The sequence below is a fragment of the Vombatus ursinus genome, unplaced genomic scaffold, assembly GCF_900497805.2.
Source record: "Vombatus ursinus unplaced genomic scaffold, bare-nosed wombat genome assembly UNPS02014798.1, whole genome shotgun sequence".
NCBI classification, from domain to species: Eukaryota; Metazoa; Chordata; class Mammalia; order Diprotodontia; family Vombatidae; genus Vombatus; species Vombatus ursinus.
The window spans coordinates 47,238,289-47,265,137 of NW_020954576.1; the positions used below are offsets into that span (position 1 = coordinate 47,238,289).

At 45.7% G+C, this 26,849-nt stretch overlaps 1 protein-coding gene across 7 annotated transcripts in view; it reads right to left on the bottom strand.

Moving 5' to 3' along the window:
* The window catches only part of SRGAP2 (SLIT-ROBO Rho GTPase activating protein 2), a 254,903-nt gene that overhangs the window by 50,449 nt on the left and 177,605 nt on the right, over nucleotides 1–26,849 (bottom strand). For 6 of the 7 annotated variants that reach the window (XM_027871068.1, XM_027871070.1, XM_027871071.1 and 3 more), the window contains exons 7-11: nucleotides 18,174–18,398; nucleotides 15,740–15,841; nucleotides 13,929–14,126; nucleotides 3,185–3,269; nucleotides 286–313 (exon numbers count right to left, since the gene is read on the bottom strand). In XM_027871068.1, the coding sequence (XP_027726869.1) occupies nucleotides 286–313; nucleotides 3,185–3,269; nucleotides 13,929–14,126; nucleotides 15,740–15,841; nucleotides 18,174–18,398 (638 nt within the window). The remainder of the gene's footprint in view (nucleotides 1–285; nucleotides 314–3,184; nucleotides 3,270–13,928; nucleotides 14,127–15,739; nucleotides 15,842–18,173; nucleotides 18,399–26,849) is intronic. The other variant, XM_027871069.1, reaches the window with a different exon arrangement.

Sequence of the window (26,849 nt, forward strand, 5' to 3'; positions counted from 1 at the left end):
CTAGGCCACCCGGATGTTCTGGCATCTTGTCTTTCCTACACAGGCTATTTCTGGGACTTCCTTTCATTGCATCCTTCTCTATCTAAGACTCTCTGAGCATTCCAGTTCCATTTCAGACCAGATGGGGTCAGCAGGACAGAGAGAAAGAAGGGCCCTCCTTTGTAAAGTCAGCACAGCTCCCTGGCTCTTTCTCAGACTAAGAACAGTCCACTGCCCACCTAGCCAATGTTCCCAGCCTCTCCCTCCCCTCTAACCCTGCCCAGGGCTGTCCCCAGCCACACCTACCTGGCCAAAGAGCAGTCTGTCCGCTGACCTGCAGGAAAGACAAAAGATCTATGTTGGAGGGTGAGGCACTGGGCAGGGAAGAAGGTCAGAAGCCAGATTCTGGCGGAAGGAGCTGAACCACATTTGAGTGGGAAGGTCAAAGCCTGGTGGTTGAGGGGAGAGGAAGACAGTAGCTCTGGACAAGAACTCTGAGCTTGCTCCCCAGAGTCCCCAGCACAAGGGAGCCTCCCCCAGGGCAGGAAATGTGGAAAAACAGCCCAGGCTCCTCTGCCTGGGCAAGGCCTGTTCCCAAGATGGGCTTCCAGGGTGTGAGCCCCTAGGTCCTCGGTCTACAATCCCTACGCTTCCTAGCTAAAGAGAAGGGACTGGGGGACTGGGAGTGAAGACAGACAGAGTCCATGTGGCTGGAAGAAAAATCAGAAGCTCATCCTGGAGTGGGAATCCTTGTTGACTGGCAAATCCTTGTTGACTGGGGCATTCTAGGTTGTTGGCCAGAGGTGGGCAGTTAGGAGAGTGGAGTGTAGCTTTTAGCTTCTACATTTATTTCAATTCAACCCAACAACCTGACGAGATGAGTGGGAAAAGGCACTGTCAGCACGGCCAGATAAGCTCTACTTAAAACCATCTCCTAGACTGTTAGGCATAGAGAGGGCAGACCCTTTAAACACATCCCTGAGCCAGGACAGGAATGATCAGCCTCCCACACTCCTTCCCACTCTAAGAAAGGCTTCTGAAAGGAGCAAAGGCGGCTGGGGGATTTGCTCTCAAATCCCTCCCCACCACCTTAAAGGTGGCTAATTGTTGATTAGAGTTAAACATGTCTTACACAGCCCCTTCCCCCTCCTGACACCAACCTCTCATCTGCAAAAATATTATTCTGAGCCATTATTTTCAACATCTGTCCCATTTCCACCCTGGAATATTCATACACATCAATTATCCCTCAGTGGCAACAAGAGCACTTGCATTTATGGTGACAAATACATGTAGAAGCCAGAAACACAATGACTTGCAGATAGGAAAATCTGCTATTTTTTTTAAATTGCTGGGACTTGTCATCTTTAGATTAAGGTAATTTGCAAAAATAATAAATGGTCACCCATCCTTTTCCCATACTCGATACAGTCGGTATGTGTGTAGACATACGCCTTACGGTCATGGACTGGCTTCAGCCAATAAGGCGATATCTAGAGCTGCTCAGAATGTGCTTGCCCTAAGGAAATCACAGTTTTAGCATGCTGATGATAGAAGCAAGCCTTCTTTCTCTCTGACACCCCAGGAGTAATCTAATATCCTAGGAGCAAAGGCTTTCTGGAAACAGAGATTGGCTCCTGACATCCAAACCAGATCAGCTCCTCGGGTGGGTGGATGGGGATGCCCAAAGTGAGACACTGAGAGGGCGCAGAGTGGGCTAACTGGCTTTGGTCACAGAGCAGAAAACGTTTCAAAATCTTGAGCAAAGGAGGTGGATGTGCCTTTAATTTTGGGGGGTGGCTGAGGGTATATGTGTGCACGTACCTGTGTATATGTAGTATGTGTGCACTTGTATGTGGTATGTACATACCAGTGTGTATGTGTATTGTGTGTGCACACCAGTGTATATGTGTATTATGTGTTGCATGTGCCTGTATGTGCTACATGCAACTGGTGTAAATACGTGTATTATATGTGTGTGCTTTCGTGTATGTGGCATGTGCACACCATTGTGTATATGTGTATTGTATGTGTTGTGTGGGCCTGTGTGTATGTGGCACGTGCACACTGGTGTATATAGGTGTATTTTGTGTGTTTGTGTGTGTGTATACACACACTATCCCGTATAGTATATTACACAGTATATTTTTAAAGGAATGGCTCACACTCTGTAGGTCAGTCTCAGGGAAGACTCAAGAAGACCTGTATGAATGAATGCAGTTCTGCCCTTGGCAGGAGTGAAGAATTCAAACCCCATGTTCTGTGATCTGCTGTGATCTACCCTCTTTATTCTTGATCTATTCCTAACTCGGGAGAATAAAGAAACAGAGAAAAAAAAACGGAGCATGACGTTCAGAGGCATCTCAAGCCTGGGAATCCCTATTAGTCACAGGAAGCTGGGGGCCAGCATGAGGCGAGGCCAAGGAGCTGGGCAGAGGGCCAACCCCGCCTTCCCCCCCTCCCAGGGACACTCCTTTACCTTTCTCTTCTCTGCTTGTCAGCTGTGCGGAGAAAGTCCAGGGGGTCTGCCCAGAATCCCGCCTTGCTACTTTCTGGGGATCTGGCTTGGGTCACCTTATGACACAACTCAGGCTCACTGCTGCCTGTGCCCTGGGACCCAAAGCAGGGGCAACGATGCTCGGCAAACAGCGACTTCTCATGCTAATATGCAGGCTGTCCCAAAGCATGGAGCATTCTGCCCTTGCTTTCTCCGCCCCGCCTCTGGAACGCCCGCTGCTTTCTGTAGAGGGCCCACCCAAAGGATCATCTGGGACACGAGATGTGCATTTGGGAGCTCCAGTTTCCAAACTTTCTTGCACCCAGCTCAGCACTGCATGGAAGATGCAGCCTCTCTAACGAAGCACTGGGATGATAAATAATCAATCAGCCTCCTTACTCTAACTGTGGCAGAGGAGGCCAAGGGGGGTGGGTGGAGAGCGAGCATGCTCCATTTAAACAAATAGATGATGCCCATTAATGCTTCATTAAACATTCCCCTTTTGCTCAAGCAGTCATTTGCAAGGGGGATTTGGAAGAGGGGGAGGGGGGAGGAGACATTGCTCCTGTATCAAACAGACTAGATGCCCATTTTGCACAGCTTGGCTGGGATTGGGGCATAAAGTCCACCACTTAATTCAGTAAGGCCTAGGACCAACCCCTCCCCCACAGCCAAACCACTAGCATGGTCCTGCTCGCCTGTACTCACTTTCTCCCAGGGTTTTTTGAAGAAGGTCATGCTTGGCCTGAAGTTTGGTGATGAGGTTCCTGCCCTCCAAATACTCCTTCATTTTCTGTGAGGGAGAGGAAGAGGAGAGAAACAATCAAACCAGACCAGAGGAAGAAAAAAAGAAATCAAACCAGCCCAGCTACAGGAATCACTTTAAAAAGTCCTCCTTTGTCCTCTGGTTTTTTTGTTTTGTTTTTAACTTCTTGAGGCCCTAGGAACAGGGGCCAGTGCTTACATGGCACAAACAGGCTCCAGGTCTGTTTTTCTGGGCCCATGCTTACTGTATTCCCTCCCTTTCTAAGGCCTCTTAGATTTCTCTCCTCCATTTCTTGCTTCAGCTTCCTCAGAGGAAAGAGCAGAAAGACCTAGCTGAATTCAGCCAATCTTCTCCACGTATGTGTGAGGACACACATCTGTCACTTGTTACAGCTGCTGCAATCCAGTACTCCACCCCACTCCACCCCCAGTCCCAGCCCAAGTTCCAAAGCACACATTCCAATGCACCAGGAGGGACCCCAAACACAGGCCCTGCCTCTGCCCCAATTACAAGTTTGGGATGCAAAGCATCTTCGTCTGAGGTCATATCCCAATCAGCTTCTTTCTCTTGCCTGGCCTCCTCCTTCCCCTAGCCTGCATTTAGACTCTTTGTGGAAGGCTTGGAATTTCTTGGCATTTTCAGGGAGGGGCTGAGGCCCTTCCCCCTCCCAGTTCTAGACGCAAGATGAGGTTATGGAAATGAATTCTGCTCTAACAAGCAGAAGATAACTACTGTGCTGTGCTCAGATTTACCCTCTCTCATCTTATACCCCCCCCCTCCCCAATGACTACTATATTTCCCTGAGCCCTGGAAGTTATAGTGAGTGGATGGTACAGCACAGGACAAAACCTGGAACTCACTCAGATATGCCCTGATCACCTTTTTCTAATCTGGGCCAGCAGCCATCAGTTTTTGTTTTTTTTCTTTTCTTTCCATGACAGGCACTGTTTTCAAATCTAAAATTATTACCCTCGTTCTGGATGTTTCTGGCCTCCATTTTTCTAAAGGATGCTCTCAGGTTGGACAGACAGCCTACACTGCTCTAGTCATCACTTAGCTGAGAGCCTGTCCCTGAACCACTTTCAAGGTTGGCTGTTCCAGCTTCCAAAGCCCCAGAGAGGATCTGCCCTCTCTCTGAAGTCACCCACATCCCATTCTGCAGCTTCCTTCCCCTGAAGGCTCTAACACAAGGAGCTGGCAGGGAGAGGTATTAATGACAGGCTTCGCTCTGAAGCATTTGGAAAATGGGCTGCTCATTACTTCTCAGATTCCCTCCTGACTTCGAAGAACAGAGCTGGGAAAAGGGAAGAATGAAACAGGGCACAAGCCCGGTGGGACAGGCCAGTGATTCCCAGCCAGCCTTAAGGATTTAGCTCTCTCTGAAATTCTGGCTCAGTATTTTAGGTAGAGGCAGGGAAAAAAAGAAAGAAAAAAGGTATTGGGTTTCTTTTGGTGCAACGCCCTTGTTACCTGGAAATGGTGACATTGGCCTATTTCAGCAGGCCATGAACTAAGAAATGGAGGCAGCTTTGGAATAGTAAAGCCCTGGGTTTGGGGTCAGAAATCCTAGGGTGGAGTTCAGGGGACGGGACCTTCTACTTGTCTGGCTTGGAGTAAATGTCTGTGTAATTGAATTGAACTGAATTTACTTCATGGAGTCCTGACTTACTTATTAGCCTTTCAGAGCTTTAGTTCATAGGATCACAGCTGTAAACTTGGGCGGGACCTTAGGGCTTACCCCTTTCAACTTATGTGACTGGACCAACGTCACACAAGCATGAAGCAGCACTGCTGGACTTCAGACTTGGGACTCCAAATCCTGCCCCCTTCTCACTGCACAAAGCCGCTCTGCTTGAGTCTCCTTCTTTTTGGGATGGAAGGGAACAGGGAAGCTAGGGCTGTGAGGTTCTGCATCAGTGATGTCTTGGGCATAAGGAATTCCCAGGGAGGAAACTCCTTTTGCCAATGCAGATTTTACCGACACAGAGTCTTGAGGAAGAATTTTCTCTACTACTATGGGTTAGCAACGGCTCTTAGGGGTCGCCTGGAGACCCTGAGAGTTTAGTGTCTGGTCCAGAATGACACAGCCAGCTATGGGCCGGGGAAGGAGGGGCGGTGTGTGAGGAACTGAACTCAGATATTCCTGACTTCACGGCAGGCTGCCCATCCACTGCCCCAGACTGCCTGTTTCGTTGCTGAGATGCCTATGCTACCCCTCACACGCTGACCTCCTATCCATGACTTCCTTAGCTCTGCGCTGAAGAACCTTCCATGGCTCCCAGGGCTCAGAGGATACAAAGCAGAGCACAATCTGGCTCCCACCAGCCTTACCCCCCTCACTTCACACTTTCTGTTTCACAAGCTTTACATTTCAACCAGACTGGACTAGTAGCTGTCCCTCCAGATCTCTCCCTCTCAGAATCCTCAGCTCAGATACCACCTCCTCCCAGAAGTCTTCTATCTCCTTGCCCTTACCTGTTTTAGCGTTCTCTCTTATTCTCTCCTTCCTACATTTAGCAGTAGCTGCAGCAGTGACATCCCTTACATTTATAAAGCACTTGAAGATTCTAAAAGTGTGTTACAAAGATAACCTCATTTGATCCTCACAACAACCCTGGGAGGAAGGTGCTATTATTATCCTCATCTGAGGCAGGCAGAGGTGAAGTGACTTGGCTAGGATAACACAGCGTCCAAGTATCTAAGACCACATTTGAACTCAAGTCTTCTACTTTGCTAACTAGCTACAAGTCATACCCCTCTGCTCCCCAACCCAGTAGAATATCAGCTCCCTTTGGACAGGGGCTCTGTGTGTGTGTGTGTGTGTCCTCAGAACCTTGCACGTAGTAGGGTGAATTGAACTGAAAGTATTTTATGAATTGTGTGTGCATTATATTGAGCAATTTATAGCTTTTTACTCTGTGTTCCCTCCTTGTACCTGGCAGGATATATCTGCCTAATTCAGAGGTCAGAGAGGCAGCAGGCCTTAGGAGGCAGAGCGCTAGACCCGGAGCTGGAAACCCTTGAATTGAAAGCTTGACCTCTAACTTCCGCGTCTTCATCTGTAAAACGGGGATAGGAACACTATGAAATGCATTTACATACCTATCAACTAGTACAGGTCCAGGCAATCTATAATTGGGTAACAATTTTTTCTCTAGTGTACTAACTAGTTCATATGAAGCTTGTGATCTTGACCTCATTATTAGCATGTTCTAAACCCGGGCTTCTTAAACTTTTTCTACTCTTAATTCCTTCATGGCTTTTTGAACTGTGGGTCATGACCCCACATGGGGTCTAGACCAGCTGTAAACAATTCTGTTATTTAATTCAGTGTGACTCCCAAAGGGGCCTGAGCTGAGGGGATCAAGAGAAGGGCAAAGCAGGTCCTGGTCCCGGCATTCTGCTGTATATGTGGCCCTGGGGGAAGGTCCTTAACTTCCCTGGGCCTCAGTTTAGTGAGGAGGGTATGTATATTTGAGATACTAAGACTCCTGAAATCCTTTTAAAGTACTCTCTGATTTTCTCCCATAAATGTTTGTGAGGATATACAAGATAACTCTAAACACCCTGAAAGGTCAACCCCTTCACCTTGTTTTTGTATCTTTAAAGGACCTCCTAAGCACCGTGCTATGTGCACAAAATAAATATTTGTTGAATGTTTGAATCAATCTGTGGGGAAGTGTATTATGCTTTTCAGAGTAAGCATGTGCCCCCAAACATAAGGAAGGCCTAGCAGGCATCTGGGATCCAAGTTCATTTGATCCCTGTAGACTGTCTCTGCAGCAGGGACAGTCCCAATGAGATGCCAGGGAAAGTAGTATGGAAAGCTAATCTCTGAGGAGGGAGGGTCAGGCTCAGCCCCCAAAGCCAGGGGGCTGTTCTTGTTGTCAGCTATTCTATGCTCCTACACTCCCCAGGACAGACTTCTCTTAGGTTCAGAGATGAGGGCTTTAGGAGTCATCTACTCCAACCCCCTTATTTTACAGATGAAGAAACTGAGGACCAGAAAGGACAAATGATTTGCACAAACTCCCCCAGGATATGAACTCAGGTCCTCTCAAATCCAGACCCAGCATTCCTTCCACTGTAGCACACCCTGACTTTGTCAGTAATTCCAAGCCAACCAAGTTAGAATGCTTCAAGCCCTTTCCTTCCCTCAATTCATTTAGAGACTGTAGCGCTATCACGAGGCAGCAGCAAGGTGGTTCAGTGGATAGATTCCTGGGCCTGGAGTGAGGCAGACCTGAATTCAAATTAGGCCTCAGACACTTACTAGCTGTGTGACTTTGGGCAAGACACTTAACCTCTATTTGCCTTTATAGGAAATGGTAAACTACTCTACTATCTTTGCCAAGAAAACCCCATGGACAGCATATAGTCCACAGGGTCACTTCTGGAGCAGGTAGGTGAACAGAGTAGTGAACAGAGTGCCAGGCCTGGAGTCAGAAAGACCGGAGTTCAAATCCAGTCTCTGACACTTACTAGCTATGTGACCCTGAGTAAGTCACTTCACCCTGTTTGCCTCAGTTTCCTCATCTGTAAAATGAGCTGGAAAAGGAAATGGAAAACCACTCCAGTATCCTTGCCAAGAAAAGCCCAAAAGGGGTCAGGAGTAGTAGGACACCACTTAAAACCACTCAACAACAACAAAAAGTGCTGCCCAGATCATTTCCAGCTTGTGCCCCCAGGCCCCTCTGTGTTCCCGCTCGGGGAACATCTGCATGAAAACAGGTTCGTCTGTTGGCTTCCTAGCTCCATCTGGCCTCACCGCTAGCTCTTCCACCTGCTGTCAGTCTTTCCTGGGTGATATCCTAATCATCAACTGGTGCCTAATTGTGAGGCCTGGAAGAACAGCTTAGGGCCCAGAGGTGAGGAATCCATAGCAAATGTCCCGGAGCTAACCCTCCCCCCTGCCCCCTCCCCCAAGCCCCTTCTCCGACACATTTACCCAGGAGACTGGGAAAGCTCTATAATGAGGAAACACTCACCAAGAAGCTGAAACCCCAAGCAGTCTGACTGCTTAGAAAACAGAGCCAGAATCCTGAGAGGGACTGGATGCAAATTCCCTGGTCTAACTCATGCTGATAGTTGTGATTCTGGAAACCTTTTGTTTCATTCATGTTCACAGTTCACTAGTTAGCTCCAGCTGTCAGTCAGTACCCTATTAAAATAAATAACTATCTGATAAGGAGGGATGATGGATTACCTTCTGAAATTCCATTTAAATCCTGAAGGATTCAGAGAGCGTCAAGGTATGACCTGCATCCCTAATACCAGAGGAGTAGGCTGGCAACGGTGGCTGGCAGCTTTCCGTTAGGGTGAGCCAGTTATGGGAAAAGTGAAATGGTTCTGATTCTACTCCATGAATGGTTTTCAGCCATTTTACTTAAAATCTCCACTCTTCTCTATGTAACCAGCTCTCTGCTACATGGGAAATAAGATGAATAATCATGTCTTTACCCTAAGGAGTTGAGTTGGGAGCTGTGCCACTGGATTTTTTTTTAAATGCAGAACAGATTGAATAAGCAGGGGCTGTCAAAGTCATAAAAAGAATAGATGGATTTCCAGATGATTTCTGAAAGAGGTCAGAGAACCAGGACCAGCACTGTCTCTAGCAGGTTCACATCTTCCAGAGAATGACAAAGACCAATCTCTAAGCCCCCACTGAGACTTTCATTATAAGTGACTTTCAAGCTCTTGGTATTTCTTTCTTCAAAGCTCTTTACCAACATAAACTAATTAATTTCCCCCAACTCCTGAGAAATCTTACTGCTATCTGTTGTTTTCCTCTTCCTGAATGGAAGAACAAAGGAAGAAAGGGGGAAGCATTTTCTTCAAGGTCATTCGGCCAAAAATAGAAGGAAGTTCCCAGAATCCAATGAGATCAATGACCCCATCTCCATCCAGTTCCCCTCAACCCCTACCTCCTTGTGACTCATAGCATATATGTATACATTTGAAATAGCTAGCAGTTCTGGGGACCAGTTAGGATATAAAAGAATTTTTTTCCTCCTCTATGATGCTAACTATGGGAACTGTGATCTTGGCATCATTTTGAGTATTTTCTAAACAATTTTGTAACCAGTGTGAATTAAAAACTATTCAGGGTTGATGGTTTGATCAAGGTCCTTTTAAGGTACTAGATTAGGAATAGGAGCCCTGAGCTACTAGTCTTGACTTTAGTGTATAATCCTGGGCAAGTTACTTAATTACACAGGCCTCAGGTTGGTGAAATGAGAGGCTTCTGTACATAAGATTTCCCTACCTCAGTGTTACCCCCATCAGAGGTGGCTCCAAGGCAAGAGAAGAGATTTTTTTTTCTTTCCCTCAATTGAGAAACATCAATTAGGCAAGGATTATAGTTAACTATTAGCACGTGTGTCATCTGGAATGGAAGCTAGGTTGGTAATAAAATGAATGAAGGGAAATGCTCCCACCCAGCAGGCAGGGCAACTAGCCTTAGGCAAGCAGCTAAATGACTATACCTGCCGCTGGATTAGATCCCACATCTGCTCAAAGGGCAGGCACCTCAATTCCTCGGAATGGATGGGAAAAGCTGGGATATTCAGGTATCTATAAATGTTCCATCTTTAAATACTCTAACATGTACTCTATCAAACTTCACACTCCCTTGGTGTCTCAGCTTCCTCCCTGCATGCACACTGACTTGAGAAAATGGAATGGAAGCTGGGGACCCTTTACTTAATGAATCAAGAAGGCACTCATGTGCTTTTCAAAAGTTAATCTTTTTTTAAGACTCCCCCCACTTGAAGAGGGGATATAAACCTCATAGGACTTAAGGTACACAACTCTAAAGTCAGAAGTACCTAGAGAGGCAAAGGAAGAGCCCGAGGTACCCAAGTTATTTTTCTCCAAGCCATGCTCACAGACACAGATATTATTATGATGACTGTTTCCCCACCACAATGCAAGCACAATAAAATCCCCCTTCTGCCTATCTTTTTTTTCCCCCTTCAGGCAGGAAATAGCTGTCAGATGGAATTCATACAACAGCAAACCTCCAACAGGAGCTGGTCTCCTAGTTCAGCTGCAGGAACAGAAGCATCTTCACTTCCTGACTGTCTCTGGACACACTTTCCTTCTCCTGCTCATTCCCTTCGCTTTATCTGATTGCAGGATCTCAGGTCGCTAATCAAGGTCAATTTAAACAGCCTTTCAGAGCCAAGAAGAGCAGAGCCCACGCAGTTATTCAAAGTGTGCTCCCCACGCCCATGCCCATACTTAGAGGAAACGCTGGATACGCATTTATTAATCATCCGCTAAGATCGAACTTAGGCCAGGTGAAAGTCACTGATCTACCTGACATGTTCTGTTCCCATCATTTTGTAGTAAAAGGGATGTACTTTGTTTTACACCTCTGGAAGTCACTAAATCCTATGGAATTATGTTAGTTATGTGCATAGGTATCCTCAATTCAACAGGCTTTATTCAGCCCCAACCATAAGTTGGGCACTGTGCCATGAGCAGCACCACGAGGTCCTTACCTAAATGTTCTATCTCATTGAGCTCCTAGCACACTATTCGGCACACTTAATAATTGTGTGAGTGAATGAATGGAGTAAACACATGTCTAAAGGCTAGTGAATTTCAGACTTGCCTCGTGGTGTTCAATCAAGGGGATCATAGGACCATAAAATGGGAGCTGGAAGGGGACTCAGCAGCCATCAAGACCAGCCTCATTATTTTACAGGTTGAGGAAAGAGAGGTTAAGGGACTTGCCCAGGGTCACACAGCCAGGAAGTGTTAGGGGCAGGATTTTAACCCAGGTCTTCAAAAAAGTGTACACTGGAAATCTGTCTTGGTTAGATGTGTGGGGTTCATTTTGCAGTCAGTCTCTCTTGAACCTAACATGGCTCACACTGGAGACAATGTACAGAATGGGTCTGTTCTGGGGAAAGGAACTAGCTGCTAGGTTTTCCCTTCCACCCTCCCTTTGTCTGTGTGCACCTGGGTTCTATTTCAGGCCCTAAAAGCTAACACAGGGCTAAGTCACATTATTTCTCTTCAGCCTTGATTGTCTCATCTGTAAAATGAAGAAAGTGGACCAAATGATCCCTAAATTCCATTCCAGCTCTACAACCCCGAAATTCTCCTGGAAGGACTATTTCTACATCTCTACAAATAAATGCCTTTTATGGACCATGTTTCTAATTCCCATGGTGCCATCTGGGTAGATCAATCAGATGACATTCACCAGTGGTTAAGGAGCCTTCCTAATGGCCTCATTTGTTTCTAGGTGAGCAACCAGAAAGCAGATGCCAAGACAAATGACCTCTCCCTACCTTTTTGACAGACATGAGCCTCCACCAGGACTCTACTGCTTTGATGTGTTTGTACATGCATGCACAGGGGTTAGCACATGTGTTTGGGGGGATGAGGGAAGTAGAGAAATGCATTGGATAACCTTGCAGGGACCAGAGGCAGAATACCTATCTGCATAACTGTTGGCTTTTGGTGGTCTGGCAGTCACAGGGAGACGTGCTAATGTACCCCTAATCCAGAGAGAGGCACTGCTTAGACACCCCCACCCCGACTTGTGACTGTCCATTTCAGCTTGCCTGTCATCATTTTATGAATTATTTGGAGCATTCTGAGGGCCTGTCTATGAAAATGATAAATTCCCTCTTAAACTTATCACAAGTCAAGACTTCTGAGACTCTTGTCGGTCAAGGTAATTTGCTCACGATGTAGCATTTTTAATAAAGAGCCATCTCTTTACAAGAGGGGTGGGAAGAAAGCTGGACAGCACTGTGCTCTGACAAAGGGTCAGAGAATGGCCAGGGGCTGAGTCAGGGGCGGTCACTCGCCAGCCTTAGCGTGACCTGAGTTGGACTCCTTTTACACAGAGATGTTTCTAAAGGCAAAGGCAACAGTATGAACTAAAACTGATCAACCACCCTGACAAAAAATGTCTTGAATAAACAAAAGCTTCATCTCCAAATTGAAAAGCAACCTTCCCAAACATGACTGGCTTCCAATGAAAATCCCACCTCCTACAAGAAGCCTCCCTCCCACCCTTAATTCCAGTGGCTCCCTCAATTAATTATTTCCTATTTGTCCCATATATAGCCTGCTTTGTATAACTATGTTTGTATGTTATCTTCCCCCATCTCCCATTAGACCGTAAGCTCCTTGAGAGCAGGGACTGTCTTTTGCCACTTTTTGTATCCCTAAATGCTTAGCACAGTGTCTGGCACGTGGTAGACACATAATAAATACTGACTGATTGATTGACTGACTGATGTTCTGAAAGTGCTGATTTAACTTTTCTGACTTAAAAGAATATCTGAGATGAAAACCGTCTGAAACATCCCAAGATCATTAGGTCAGTTAAACCAACGCTACATCTCAACAGTCCAGACCTGTTAAAAATCTCCAGAAAAGGTTCCACAACTTCCTTCTAAAGTTGTCTGGGGTGTGAAAATCCTTCTGATACCCAGGGACTTCATTTTAATGTTTCACCCAAATCCCTCTTACATCAATGTTTACAATGTTTACACCCAGCACAATTCCCCATGTACAAATTTTATCGTTATGTTTTTTCATATAATTGAACTATTAAGTAGCTAACAGGATTCATTATTGTATTGATAGATTAAGTTCCTACTCATTTGTCTTTTCAACTCTAAGCTAACATAAAATGGAAAAGGTTCTGGGTAACTAATTTAAAAAAAAAAAAACAAACTAGATTCCTTAAAAGGATTTTTTAAAAAGCAAATCATTAGTTCTTAATGGGGAATGGGCAGTATTTAATGCAGAATTAAACACAAATTATTCCAGTTGGAGGAGAAATTCAATTTACTGGGCATAGACTGTATTTCTTGACTGCAAAACAAGTTAATTCTTTTCATTCAGACTCAGCATGCAGATTCACTGGCTATGTTTCATCTCACATCTGCAAACTTAATTTCTCCTTTCTTGGTTGTCAGAAGATTAGGAAATAAATTTTAGTCCAGGCATCAAATTCTATTTGGCAAAACCAAAATAACTTAATTATTAAAAAGCAAAGCCAATGGCAAGTCAGACAGCTTTCAAAGGACTATTAATACAATTTTTAAAGAGCCAGTTTGGCTGTGAGAAGACTGAAATACATAGATAAAAATATTTTGGATACTTTCTGCAAAAAAAAGAGTGATATGTGTGACACATTTAGACTGTAATATGAAAGATTTAGGGTAGACACAAAGAAAAATTTCCCGACAATGGTTGTAAAACATTGGCATTGGCTCTCCTGAGGCTACAGACTTTAAAAACAGGATAGAGCTTCAATTGGCTGAGATGGGTTTGGATGTAATCCTCCTTAGAGCCGAGGGAATGGATGGGATGACCTCCCAAGATCTATTCCATCCCTACAATCCTATGTGGATGAAGAGGAAATCTTTTAAATGGAAACCTGCTATTTAAAAGGCTTGTGAAAATGAGTGTCTTCCTATTTGAAGGGGAAATGCCTTCCTCTTTGGAGTTAGCTCTTAGACCATATTCTAGCTGGTAAGTATTCATGACTTTAAATGCAGAGGATATCACCAAAGGGAGGAGGCTGACCATCCAAAGGTCCTTGGAGAGGGAACAGAGCCAAAAGCAAAACGCAGACTCCAGGTTTCCGTCGCCTCCGAGAGCAGGAGTCGGGAGGCTGCCATCACGCCCGAGCCCAAGCCCCTGCCTTACCGTAAAGTAGAACTGCTCTGTCTCCTGCTGGTTGGCTCTCCTCTTGGCAATACTGGGTTTGCTCATGAAGGTTTCTGAGACAGTAGACTTGACAGACTCCATGGAGTTGCTGTACTGGAAGCAGTCAGACACGTCAAAGTCCTCAATGGTTACGATGTCTTGGATGGTCTGCAGGGTGGCCTCCATCGTCTTCTTCACCTGTTACACCAGGAGAGGGAGGGCAAGGCAGAGGATGACACGAGGAGTACAACTGGGGAGGGGAGAATGCTGAAGCACAAGCCTGGGGAAAGGGCTGGGCTGCCGTCAGGGAGCACCTTGGCTTAGACGCCGTAATGCCGTAATAGGACACTGAGGGCGTGGCTCAGACAGGACCAAGCCCTGAAAACAGTCATCCTTGGCCTGGTTAATCCCTTGACACAGTTCCTGGGTTTGTGGGAAATGTCAAGGGAAGAGGAAGAAAACAACCCAAGCAGAGGGAAGTAGGACTCCAGAAGGAGGTATCTGGTGGCAATTCATTTTCTTGCACTACATGTAAAGTTGGGTTAGAAGAGCGTATTCCTTCACCACTACATCCTCAGAAGTTTTGTCTTTGGATCTGTGGCACCTAACACAGTGTTGGCCCAAAGGAGGTGCCACATAAACGCTTCTTGACTGGTCGGGGCAACTAGACGGATAAGAGTGTTGGACTTGGAGTCAGGAAGATCTGAATTCAAATCTGCCTCAGACACATAATGTCTGTGTGACCCTGGGTAAATCATTCAACCTCCCTCAGCCTCAGTTTCCTTATCTGTAAAATGGGGATAATGATAGCACGATCGAGTTTTTATGAAGATCAAATGAAATGTAAAAGTGCAATGAAAAATTTAAAGTGCTATTCAAATACTAGATGTTGTTATTATTATCGCTGTTGCTGTTGTTAATCAGTTGATCTAGGATGAGATGCAGTAGACTAAGTGTGAAGATCTGGTTCCAGCCTAGGCTTCACCATATAATCATTTAACCTTTTTTTCCTTATTTGTAAAATAAGGAGGTTCACCATCACCTCTTCCAGATTTTCCTAAAAATGAGACAAAGTGAGATGAAAACTGGGAAGCTATTTGAGCTGAGAAGCTGGATAACTGATTGAACCACTTCTGTGAATTTATCAGAAGACTTGAGTTCAAATCTGACCTCAGATAGCTGTGTGACCCAAGGCAAGTCATTAAAAAAAAAAATCTCTTTGTCTCAGTTTCCTTGACTATAAAATGGGGATAATAGTAATAGCACGTTCCTCCTGAGGTTGTTGGGAGGATCAAATGAGATAATTGTAAAAAGCACTTAGAACAGTGCCTGTCATATAGCAGGCACTATATAAATGCTCATTCCCTTCCCTCTTCCCCTTATTATTGAAAGCACAGAAGCAGCCCTCCTCTAGGCAGGGCAGAGACATCTGAATCGACAAAGCCAAAGGCCTGTGTTTGTTTGAAAATGCTAGAGAAAGCCAGGCACGAGGGGGTGGTTCCAGAGATACAATATTGTTCACACAGCTGCCAAGTGCCATTTCAATGAAACGTGTAGAGGGAAAAAAAGAAAAGACATTTCTCAGAGGCTTAGAATAGAGTGCAGCCTTTGGCCATGCCAGAGTGACTTCCTGGAGTTCAAGGGCAGGATGTAGGACTAGAGGAAAGTACAAGCCTCTGTTTGCTAAGGAAACGCCTGCCAGGGCTCAAGACATCCTCTGCATGCTCCTTCCAACCATCCCTAGACAAAGCATCTGAAGTAGGTAGGACAGGAAAGCCGAGGGGATGAGGCTCCGAGGTCAGGAAACTCACCTCTTCATTCTCAATCTTGAGGGTGGATAATCGGGACTGCAGCTGCTGGCACCTCTGGACCAGCTCACTCTGGACCGGCTGCTGAGCACAGAGCTGCGAGGCCTGCCAAGAGGAAGTGGCACCAGAGAGAGGGTCAGAGAGAGGCCATGCTTCTTCTTAAGGGTTTGGGAACGTGGCCCCCAGTAAAAAAAACTAGTTAATTTAAGTGTAACCCAGTGAGTTTCCATGTGGAAACCTCAAAGCCAACTCCAACTTGCAAAACTCTTGCAGAATTAAATGTTTTTATGAGAGGAGGACAAAGATGAAAGCACTTCAAGCCAGTGGGGTCACCCTTTTTCTTTTTTTTTTCTTACACATAGAAATGACTAGTGACCCACCTCTTGATCTTGCTTAGCAGGGATAAGAGCTCCTCTACATAGGGAAGGCCTAGCCAGGATGGAGAGCATCCCAGACCACCTCAATCTGTCAGGCCGTCCCAACGCTAGAGAAGCAATGCTTCGGCCAATCCAGACTTCCTTCTGGAGGTCCAAATGGCCACATTCCCCTGCCCCCATAATTTCACCCAGAGAGAAAGTAGAAAAGAATGATGTCAGGAGACCGATCAACCCACTGTGGGGAATGTCAATGGCAGCCAGCATATGTTTAGACACTCAGAACATGCACACAGTCTCTGATTCAACCATGGAGAAAAGTTCATAGTTTAGGGCTGGACTGAGGGCTCTGCAGCTGTAGAATCTGGTGGGAGTTTGGGATTTTCCAAAGGGCCATCCTTTTACCCTGTTTTTTTCAACAACCTGGGTGAGAGAGTTAGAAAGAAGCCTGGCCCCTCTTACCAGGATCAGGCAGATGAAGCTGCCCCAGCACAGTGAATACGAGGGGCTCCGTCACTGCCTCCTCAAGTGCATCCAGCATTAATCCCACCAGCCGTGGCCGAGTTGGAGCCTGGGAAGCATCCTCTATAACAAGGCAGCTTCACTAGCCCGGACATCTACACAGAGAGTCCTATGAATAGCAATGGGGCCCTTCTCCCCTTCCGAAGAGTGGGAGTGTTCAGACACCCACTAGACCATTCTCTTGCTTGGGGAAACAGATACACTTTTCAAGGGAAGGGGGCTGGGCAAGAACCTTCTCCTCCACTGACTTTCAATCCCACCATTTGACCTGACCTCCTCCCCCCGGCTGAGAGGCTGGCCTTAGCCGGCTCTCAGATCTGAAGGGCTGACTTCATCCTGGCTCCTGAAGGAATAGACACAATAGAGAAAGCTAGGCAGCCAGAACAGGCCATGGCCAAGGTTGAGAATCTCCAGCTGTCTGATGTCACCAGTCAGGCATCCAAGGCCCAGGAGCCACTGGGGGCATGGAGAACAGAGCCAATCCCCTCTTAGTATGTCTGAGTACATCTGGCATCTGATTTGGGGGCCTAGCTACTCCAGGGTCATGGTAGGTTCTCTGCCAACTTCAACGCCTCCTGTTAAAATGCCACCAGCACTTTAGCCTCAGCTGCATCAGATTCTAGCCAGCTCTCTCCTATCCTTTGTCTCATTCTACAGAAGAAGATGTAGTTATCTGCCCAGAGGGACCCCTTTTCTTCCCATGGTTTCTATTCATCTTCCACCAAGGGGAGAGAGCAGGCTAAGAGCAGTACCCTTCAGAAGCTGCAGGACACCTAGCAAGGCCCTTGATTATTCAGGCCACATCAGGAGGGGACTCGCCTCTTCCTGGGAGAGGACAGACAAAGAGGAGAGGCTACTGAATGATGTTAAGGTGAAGCAGAAACCTTGAAGGAAAATCTGACACCAACGGAGCTTGATCCTTTGAGAAGAAGGATCAGGGTGGCTGACACATCTGTAATGGAGTCTAGCTGTGCTCTAGGAAATGGAAGAATGAAGTTCCTGATGTGGCTACAGGTGGGATGAAATGCCTGGCATCTGGAACTTCCTCTCTGGAGAGAAGCTATTGGGCATAAGAAAATCTCAGGCAACACCCAAACATGTGCTGCTCCAGACAGGTGGCTTCTGAGCTTGCTCCTTGGTCAGGAGTTTTCAGCAGAGGATGGATGAGAACTGTGCAATGATTGTGGCTGGGAGACAGGGCAATGTAACTAGGAATTCCGAGGGCGCCTCTCCCTACTTCTAACTCTGCATGGGGTGGCATCATCTCACCCCCAAATCAGTCCATCTGTTCTGAAGCTCCTATTTCCTAAACCACAGTAATGGAAACAAACTGTAAATAGTTTGGTTCTATTTAAGCAGATGGGGGCGGGGAAGAGCACCCATTCAAACCCCAGAAAAGAATCTTGACGGGAAAGGGAACCTGGCCAGGAACATCTGTTAGGCAAGCCCCCAAACACCACAACGCCAGCGTCACACATGCAGACAGAGGAGTTGGCCACCCTTTGGGTGGGAGGGTGGAGGAGCACAGGGGCAGGACTCACCATGTCTCCCATGTGCGGCTGGAACTCAAACTTCATGGGTGGGCAGAAGACATTGTTGTACATTTCCATCAGTCTCTGCTTATCGCTGGTGGCATCTAAGTTCTCAACGGCATTTTCAATGGCATCCAGGCCCTCGTGTTTTGACTGTTCCAGGTTGAGCTCGGCTGACAGGAAAGTACGCAGGGCCCGGTTCAGACTGGCATGGTATCCTAGGTCACAACACTGCTGTGGAAAGACATGAACACTCAGAGAGTGAGCAGAATTCATAGAAGCTGCTTTGAAGGGGCTATTCTGAACTGGTTTTGAAGTAGGAGAAAAAGAACAGTCCTCCTGGCACCCAATGTCATAGGAATGACAGAGCTGAGATAAGAGGTCCAATTTCTTGTTCCAAGTTCAACACATCATACTTCCTTGAGTGCTCTGAAATTCTTGGGTAAAAATAAGATGTTTAAATGAACAGTTGAGTCATTTAATGAGTGAAGAGTTCAAATGGAGTTTGGGACAGGACCTTTCCAAATCATACCACCAGTCTTTCACTTCAGGACACTGCCATGTTGCAGATAAACAACAGACCAGCCCGCAAAATCTCTATCAGCCTCTGCTAGTATAAGGATCCCCAGACTGAATTCCCTAGATGGTCACTCTGGTTTCCTGCTGTGCGGCAGATCTTTCCTTGGCTGGGACAAGGAATGCAGAATGGAGATGCCTTAGGAGGCCTCTTGGGGCCTGGGCCTTTAAATTTACTTCTGTTGTGCCACTAAAACTCAACATTGAAGAGTGGGCCTCAGCAGGTTCCTCCAGCATTTGTGCATTATAGTGCCAGGCACAGCAATGGTGTTTATAAGGTCAACCATATGACACACCATCTGTTAGACACAGACTATATATGATGAACTCTCTCACCTCCTGACTCCCAAGGCACCATCTGCACTATCATGTCCTGAGTGAGGTGATGAAGGGGTACGTGGCTTAGAAAAACTTAGTTCCAAACCTCAAGGAGTTGACAGTTAGAGTTAACACTAGTTCCAAAGACAAATATTCACGCCAAAAATTAAAAGCATCATGTACAAGGGAAGAAGGGTGGTGTAGAGGTAGAAGAAACAACGGCTTTTGAGTCTTGAGTACTGGCTTTGACCCTAATGAGCTCTGTGAACTTGAGCAAATGACTGACGTTTTTTAGGTCTTTCCATCTGCAAAGTGGGGATGGGGGTTAGATGAGCTCCAAAATCCCTTCCAGCTCCAACATTTGATGACTCTAGAAACACTTACTTTTGCATCCATTTAAACATTTATTAAGAGCCCGCTATGCATATGGCCACCACACAGCCTAGATTTTCTGGGACAGTCAGTGTACTTTTAATGAGACTTTGCAAAAGGAACGTCTTTATTAGAGCACATGTCCCAACTTTTGGTTCAGAAAATATGGTGAGTGTAATTGTAACTATGTGCAAATGTGTTATGCTAAGCATATTGGGGGAGGCTACAACGACAAATAAGACATGGCCTCTGCCTTCAAGAAGCTTATATTCTACTAGGGGAAATGACAAAAATACAGATCATCTCTACTAAGTGAATATAAAGTAAATCTGGGGAGGTTGATGAGAACAATTGAGAAAATCAGAAAGAGCCTCTTGGTGGTGACGTCGATCTGAGCCTTGAACCGAGAGAGTTGTGGGATCCCAAGACTTGGAGATGAGGATACATTCCAGGCATGGGGCATATACAAAAGTAAAGGTGGGGGGTGCCCAGGACTGGGGAGCAACAAGGAGACAAGCTTGGCTAGGAGGTAGAGGACTTCCAACCCTGGGCCGGCAGACCGGGTCAGCCCAAGGCAAGTGTCCTACGGCTGCATGGAGTACTGGCTCTCTGTCCTCTACTGTGCTTTATTTCTCCTCTCCCCTCAGGTGCCACGGACACTTTCCATGCCCAGCTTCCCTTCGTGCCCTTGGAGCTGCCTCATTTCCCTCTTACTCACACCAACTACTACATAAGGCTAGTGTAAGACTCACAAGAGATAACGCATATAAAGTGCTTTGCAAATTATAGTTATAAATGACACCAATGCCCTTATTTGTTATCAGTCAAAAGTGATGAGATGGGAAAAGGATGAACTCACTTCCAGCTTGAGGGGTGGAAAGGGGGTGGTGGTCAGAGAAGGCTTCAGGAATCCTGTTTGGGCCCAGGATGCCTAGGTCCAAGAGCTTCAGTCATACACTGGGTCTCTTCTCCCTCTATACTACTTCATTTGGTGACCTTACCAGCTCCCATGGATACAATAATTATCTCTACGCTGATGATTCAAATGTACCTATCCAGCCTTAACGTTTCTGCTGACCTCCAGTCTTTCATCTTAAACTCAACACGTCCAAAATGGAACTCACTAGTAGCCCCCCCCCAACTCTCCCCTCTTTCAAACTTTTCAGTTAGTGTTGAAGGCAAAGCCATCATTCCAGTCTTCCAGGCTCACAACAACCTAGGTGTCATCCTCAACTCTTCCCTATCTCTTGCCCCTCTACTCAATCTATTGCCAAGACTGACTTCACCTTTGCAAAATCTTGAATTCACCCCGTTCTTCTTTCCTATACTGCCACCTGCCTCGTGTAGGCCCCCATCACCTCCCACCTGCACCACGCAATAGCCTGTTGGTGGGCTGCCTGCCTGCCACACATCTCTCCTTCCTCCGGTCCATCCTCCATTCAGCCAAGAAGTGATTCTTCCTAAAGATTCAGTCTCACCATGCCACTCCCCTACTCAAACTCCAGTGGCTCCCTATCTCCTCCAGGATCAATACAGAATCCCCTGTTTGGTCTTTCATAACCTCCCTCCTCTCCTCACCAACCTCTCTAGTCCTTTTTACATTTTGCATCTCCCCTGCGCCTCACCCCCACTCTTCGATCCAGTGATAGATACCAGCCTCCTGGCTATTTCTTGGCTCTGGGCATTCCTCTAGCTTGCCCCCCATGCCTGGAATGCTCTTCTTCCTCATCTCTACACCGGCTTCCCTGGCTTCCTTCAAGTTCCAAGTAAAATCCCACCTGCCACAGGAAGCCTTTACCAATTCCATGTTAACTCCAGTGACTACCCCTTGGGAAATATTTTCCATTTCTGTAGCTTGTTTATCCATGTTTGCATGCTTGTTGTGTCCCCCATTAGACTGTGAGCTCTGTGAGGGCAGAGACTGGGCTTTAGCCTTTCTTGTATCCTGAGTGCTTAAAATAGTACCCGGCACATAGTAGGTGCTTTGAAATGTTTACTGACTGACAGGAACAGCAGCCTACCCAGCTCTTGGGACCAGCATCAAAGACAGAACCCTCTAGAAATGTATTTTCAAGGCTCCTGTGAGAACATCTGCTTGATTGCCAATCTGTTGCATAAATTGACATTTCATTAACTCTTCTCTTCCTCCACGTCTTCTACTCCACATCACTCTGAACTGCCTCCATTTGGGATGAAAGAGTACGTGGCACAGCGGCTCTCCTTCTAGGTGTATGACAAACCCCTCTCCAATGGGGCAGTGTGGTGTGATGGAAAGAGGCAGAGGACCACTTACTGGGTACAGGACCCTAGGCAAACCTCATCACTTGTCCGAACCTCAGTTTCCCTGCCTGTAAAATGGGGCTACATGCACTGCCTACCTCAAAGGCTGCAGCGAGGTTCAGATGAGATAATGCGCAGAACACACGTTGCAACTCGTCAGGAGGAAGATAAATGTGAGCTATTATTGGAGAGTGTGCCGGGCCCTGGGATGGTGCCAATGAGCCCTGGCAGGTGCAAAGCTGCTGCACAGGAACAGCAGTTGAGAGCTTAACTAGAGGCAGAGAATTAAAGGACATTAAATTCAATTGGGAGAGGAGAACAAACGGAAGGCAGACAAAAGCAGGCTGATTGCTAAGCGGTACGTGCCGGCAGGCTCTCCTCCCTAGGCTGGCAGCGCCACTGCCGGCAGGGCTTGAAGCCCGTCCTCCTCTGGGTCAGGGAGGATCCGGCCTTACAAGGTCATTGTGGAGCCAGGGGTCTAATGACCTGCCAGCAAATGGGTCCCCCACAGTGTGGGGCAAATGAGGTCTTTTCTTAGGGCAGGAGGAGAGGTAGCAGAAGAAGTGGAAGCGATCTGTCCACAAACATTTGCTATGCTTCTCATCCCTCTGGGGCATCTCTGGCACCACCCTCTCTCCCTTCTGACCTCTCCTCCCTCCATCCGATCAACTGCCAGATGCTAGCCTTTCTACCTCTGCCCCCTCCTTTCTACTACCACCATCACTACTGCCTTTGTAATTGCAATCTTCATGACCACGTAAGAGGACTCTCCCTCTCCAACTCATTGTTCCCACTGTTGTCTAAATCTTCTGAAAGCACAGGCCTGACCATGTCACTGCTCAAGAACTTTCAATGGCTCCCCATTACTTGCTGAATAAAATGCAAACTCTTTAGCTTGGCATTCAAGGCCTCTCATAACCTGACTCAAGCCTACCTTTCTAAATCTGTTGCATACAACTCCCCTCCTTTATGTCCACTCCTTGTCATTTAAACTGGACCACTCATTATTCCCTGACCTTTGCTTGCTTTTTCCCACCACTGTGCCTTTCTTTGTACATGCTGCCCTCCAGACCTCGGATGGTCTCCCCTGACATTTCCACATGTGCTATAAAGACATGGAAACCACACTGGTTTGGAATCTGGAAATACAGAGCTGCGTTCCTGTATGACATTTGTTCATGTGTGGCCTTGGGGAGGTCACTATAACTCACTGAACTGCAGTTCCCTCATTTGTAAAATACAGGGAGAGACACTAACACTTTTTTTTTTGTACTACCTATATCTACCTTATAGGACTGAGAGAACACCTTTAAGCACTATAGCAATGTAAGTAATTATTTGCTTTCTGCAAGGCCTTTCCTTTCAATTGTTCATAACATCCTTTTCGGGCTCTTCCTATGTACTTATTATATTTCCTATATCTGTGTCACTTAACTTGATTTAAGAGTTATTTGTGTATTTGTCTTACCCTCTTCCCCTTGCTTGACTGTATGTTGTTTTTATCTTTGTATTTCCAGACTTAGCATGGTGGTGTGGGTGTAACAGAAGCCTGATAAGTGTGTGTTGATGGTAATCGACAACTATTGCCATCAACTTACTACAGTCCCTTACATCTATGCCATTAGTTTATTAATTGGTCTTTCTACCTTTAATTCCATGCTTCAGTCTGCACTGTTACCACTTCAGCCTTTCTAAAAATATTACTCTCTTATTCAAAAGTCTGTAATAGCTTTCTAAGGCCTACAGGATAAAAATCTAAATTCCTTAGCTTGGCATTTAAAGTCTCACAATAAGGCAGCTAGGCGGTGCAGTGGATAGAGTGCTGGACTTGGAGTCAGGAAGACCTGAGTTTAAATCTTGCCTCAAACACTAGTTGCATCCTAGACAAATCACTTACCTCCTCAGTCTCAGTTTCCTCATTTGTAAAATGGGGATAATAACAACACCTATCTTACCTATGTTGTGAGGAGCAAATAAAAGATATTTGTATAGCACTTTGCAAATCTTAAAGCATTACATAAATGTCACCTTCTCACCACTCTGCAATCAATGCATCTCAGAGTAGGAAGGGGCCCAATGGCCCACCTAATCCAATCCACACTTGGACAAGACTCAAGGATCCAATGGATCTGATGATATAAAACAGGTAAATCATTCTGCAAACCATCAAGTGCTACGTAAATTCTATGGTTATTATTGTTAGCATTATCATTGTTACTGAGACTCTCTTCTCCATCCTAATCAACTGGATGGCTAGTCTGTGCCTCTAGAACTTCTAGTAGGAGGGAGCCTATTACCTCCCCAGAGAATGGATTCTACCATGGGCAAGTTGGAATTGTTAGGAATTTTTTCCCTGTGGACATCAACCTTATATCAACCTCTTAGCAAATTTTTCCAATTGTCCTAGTTTTGACCTGGAGACTGATAGCTAAGCATTTATGTATATAGTGCTTTGGGGGGGGGGGCAAAACACTATTCATTTCATCCTCACAATAACCCCATAAGATTGATGCTATCATTATCCTCATTTTACAAATGAGGAGACTAAGGCCGAGAGAGGATTGTAAGTATCTGAGGCAGAATTTGAACTCGGGTCTTTCTGATTCCACGTCTAGCATTCCATGCACTAGACCACCTAGTTGTCTCAGCCAAGCACTACATACTGAACTCCACTGCAGGTGACAGTCCTCAGATGCTTGAATAGAGCTCACATCCCCTACCTAAGTCTTCTTCAGGCTCAACATCTTCCTTTCCTTCAAGACATCTTCATATGGCATAAACCTGAGGCCCTTCACCTTCCTGGTGGCCTTCTTCTGGAAGCTCCCTAACTTATCAATGTCCTTTCTCAAATGTAGTTCTCCAAAGTGAACTCAATATTCCAGATGTGTTCTGACCAGGGCTAAGGATGCTGGAACCATGAACTTCTTACTCCTCGAACATGACGCTTCTTTGGCTTTCTGGACTGCTAGATCTCATACTGCTGACTCATACTGAGCTTGCAGTCCACTGAAAGCCCTGGATCTTTTTCAGATGAACTGCTGCTTCTACATACCTCTGCCATCTTGCATTTGCAACCTTGATTTTTTTTTTACTCCAAATACAAGATTTCACATTTATCCTTACTAAATTTCCTCTTTTTAAATTGAGTTTAATGTTCTCATCTAAGCCTTGTGTTACTTGCCAATTTGATTAGGACACCATTCTTTATCTAAATTGTGAATAAAAATGTCAAGCAGCACAGGGCCAAGCATTCCTCCCTGGGCTAGTCTACTGTAGGCCTTTCCAAGCTGACACTGAACTATCTAATGGCTACTCTTTGCGAATCGACCTAACCGGACTTTCATCTAGCCCACAGTCCCCCATCTTTTCTACAAGAACAGTATGAAAGACTTTGTCAGATCCTTTGCTAAAATCCAGGTAAATGATACCGATGATTCAAACTTATTGTTTGAAACACTAATTTGTCAGAGCCTGAGGGTGAGCATGGCACAGCAGAAGAAAACTCCAGGCGCTACCACAGCCAAGTCACTTGAGCCTCAGTTTCCTCATCTATAAGGTAGTGATAATCATAACACTTACAGTATCTTTATATACAGGGTGACTGTAAGAAAAAACACTTCACTAATCTCCAAAGATGATATAAATGTTGTAAGGCCTTGTCTTAAAACATTAATTTTCATTTGACTGGATCTTCTCCAAGAATGTAAGTTCCTCACAGCCAGGGACCCATGGCCTTTGACCTCTTTGTATTATCCCAAGGTTTCTTGCACATAGTAGACAGTTAATGACTAGGATGAGACAATTTAGAGCTGGGAAGGAATTCAGAGATAGTCTGGTCCACTTCAAGTCCCCCAAGCCCCTCATACTCATTTTATAGATGAACAAACTGAGGCCCAGAAAAGTTAGGCAATTTTCCTAAGGTCCCATAGGTATAAGAAGTAGAGCAGGACGGGGACAGTTAGGTGGTCCAGTGGATAGAACATCAGCCCTGGAAGTCAGGAGGACTGGAATTCAAATCTGGCCTCAGGCACTTAGTAGCTGTGTGACCCCGGGCAAGTCACTTAACCCGGACTGCCTCCAAACCTCCCCCTCAAAAAACAGTAGATCTGGAATTCAAACTGTTCTTAGCCTCCGAACCCAGCACTTACTATGACTAAAATTAGCATTAATTTGAGAAACTCTGACTCCTCCCCTTATAAATAAACATGGACTGACTAAGAAACAGGATATAGGCTGAGTAACAATTCATGCAGGTTGGTATATGAAATATGTTTTTCTTATAAAATGCGATTCAGTTTACTCACTAAAAACAAATAAACAAAACCCTCAGCAACAACAAATCTTGGGGATATAATACTTGTCTGTGCTTATTTGAAAGACGACATGCATGTCTGCTTTTACTAAAGAACAAGGCTCTCTCTATACAGGAAGCCTTCTTTTCCACATTTACAGGTATGCAAACAGGGTTCCTAAGCCCAGCCTGCCATATGCCTCCTAGAGGTAAGGGCTGAAAACTGAACCCTGGAGAAAAAAGCAATTTCTGGCAAGGTTAGGTAAATAGTTAAAATATCTCATTCCCCATCCCTAGGTGAGGTTGGGCAAGTAGAGACAGCAAAATCTTTCCCTTATACCAGGGGCAAACAGGGTTTCAGTGGCTTCTGAGAATTTCACTGCCCAAATGATTCTGGTTATAAGAGTGCCAGGCTCCCCTGGCCCTTTCTGGGTTATATAAATGTTTGATGGAAACACTCTCTGGGGAAATCAATTTTTCATAAGAATTTAATGATAGCTCATCCACATGGGTGACTTGACAGCTTATTAACCCTTTGTTAACTGGAAGATTTTTACAACCTCCAGGAGGGGTTAAGGGGTGAGGGGGTTGGGATGAGCGTTTGATCATGCATGCTTTTAATTTATGGGAAAGAGAAAAAGAATTCCTCCAAAAGAACTTCTTACAGAGTTTTGTTCAACTGTCTTTTAAAATGAACTGAAGCCTGTGCATATAAGAATCCATATTCGCAGCCTTAGGTTGGCCTCTGGCCCATAGAACTCTCAGTCTCTCAAGTTCTACTTGTAACACTCAAGCTATTAATGTGGGGACAATGCCCTGTTCTTCATTCATCCATCTGCTGAGTTTAG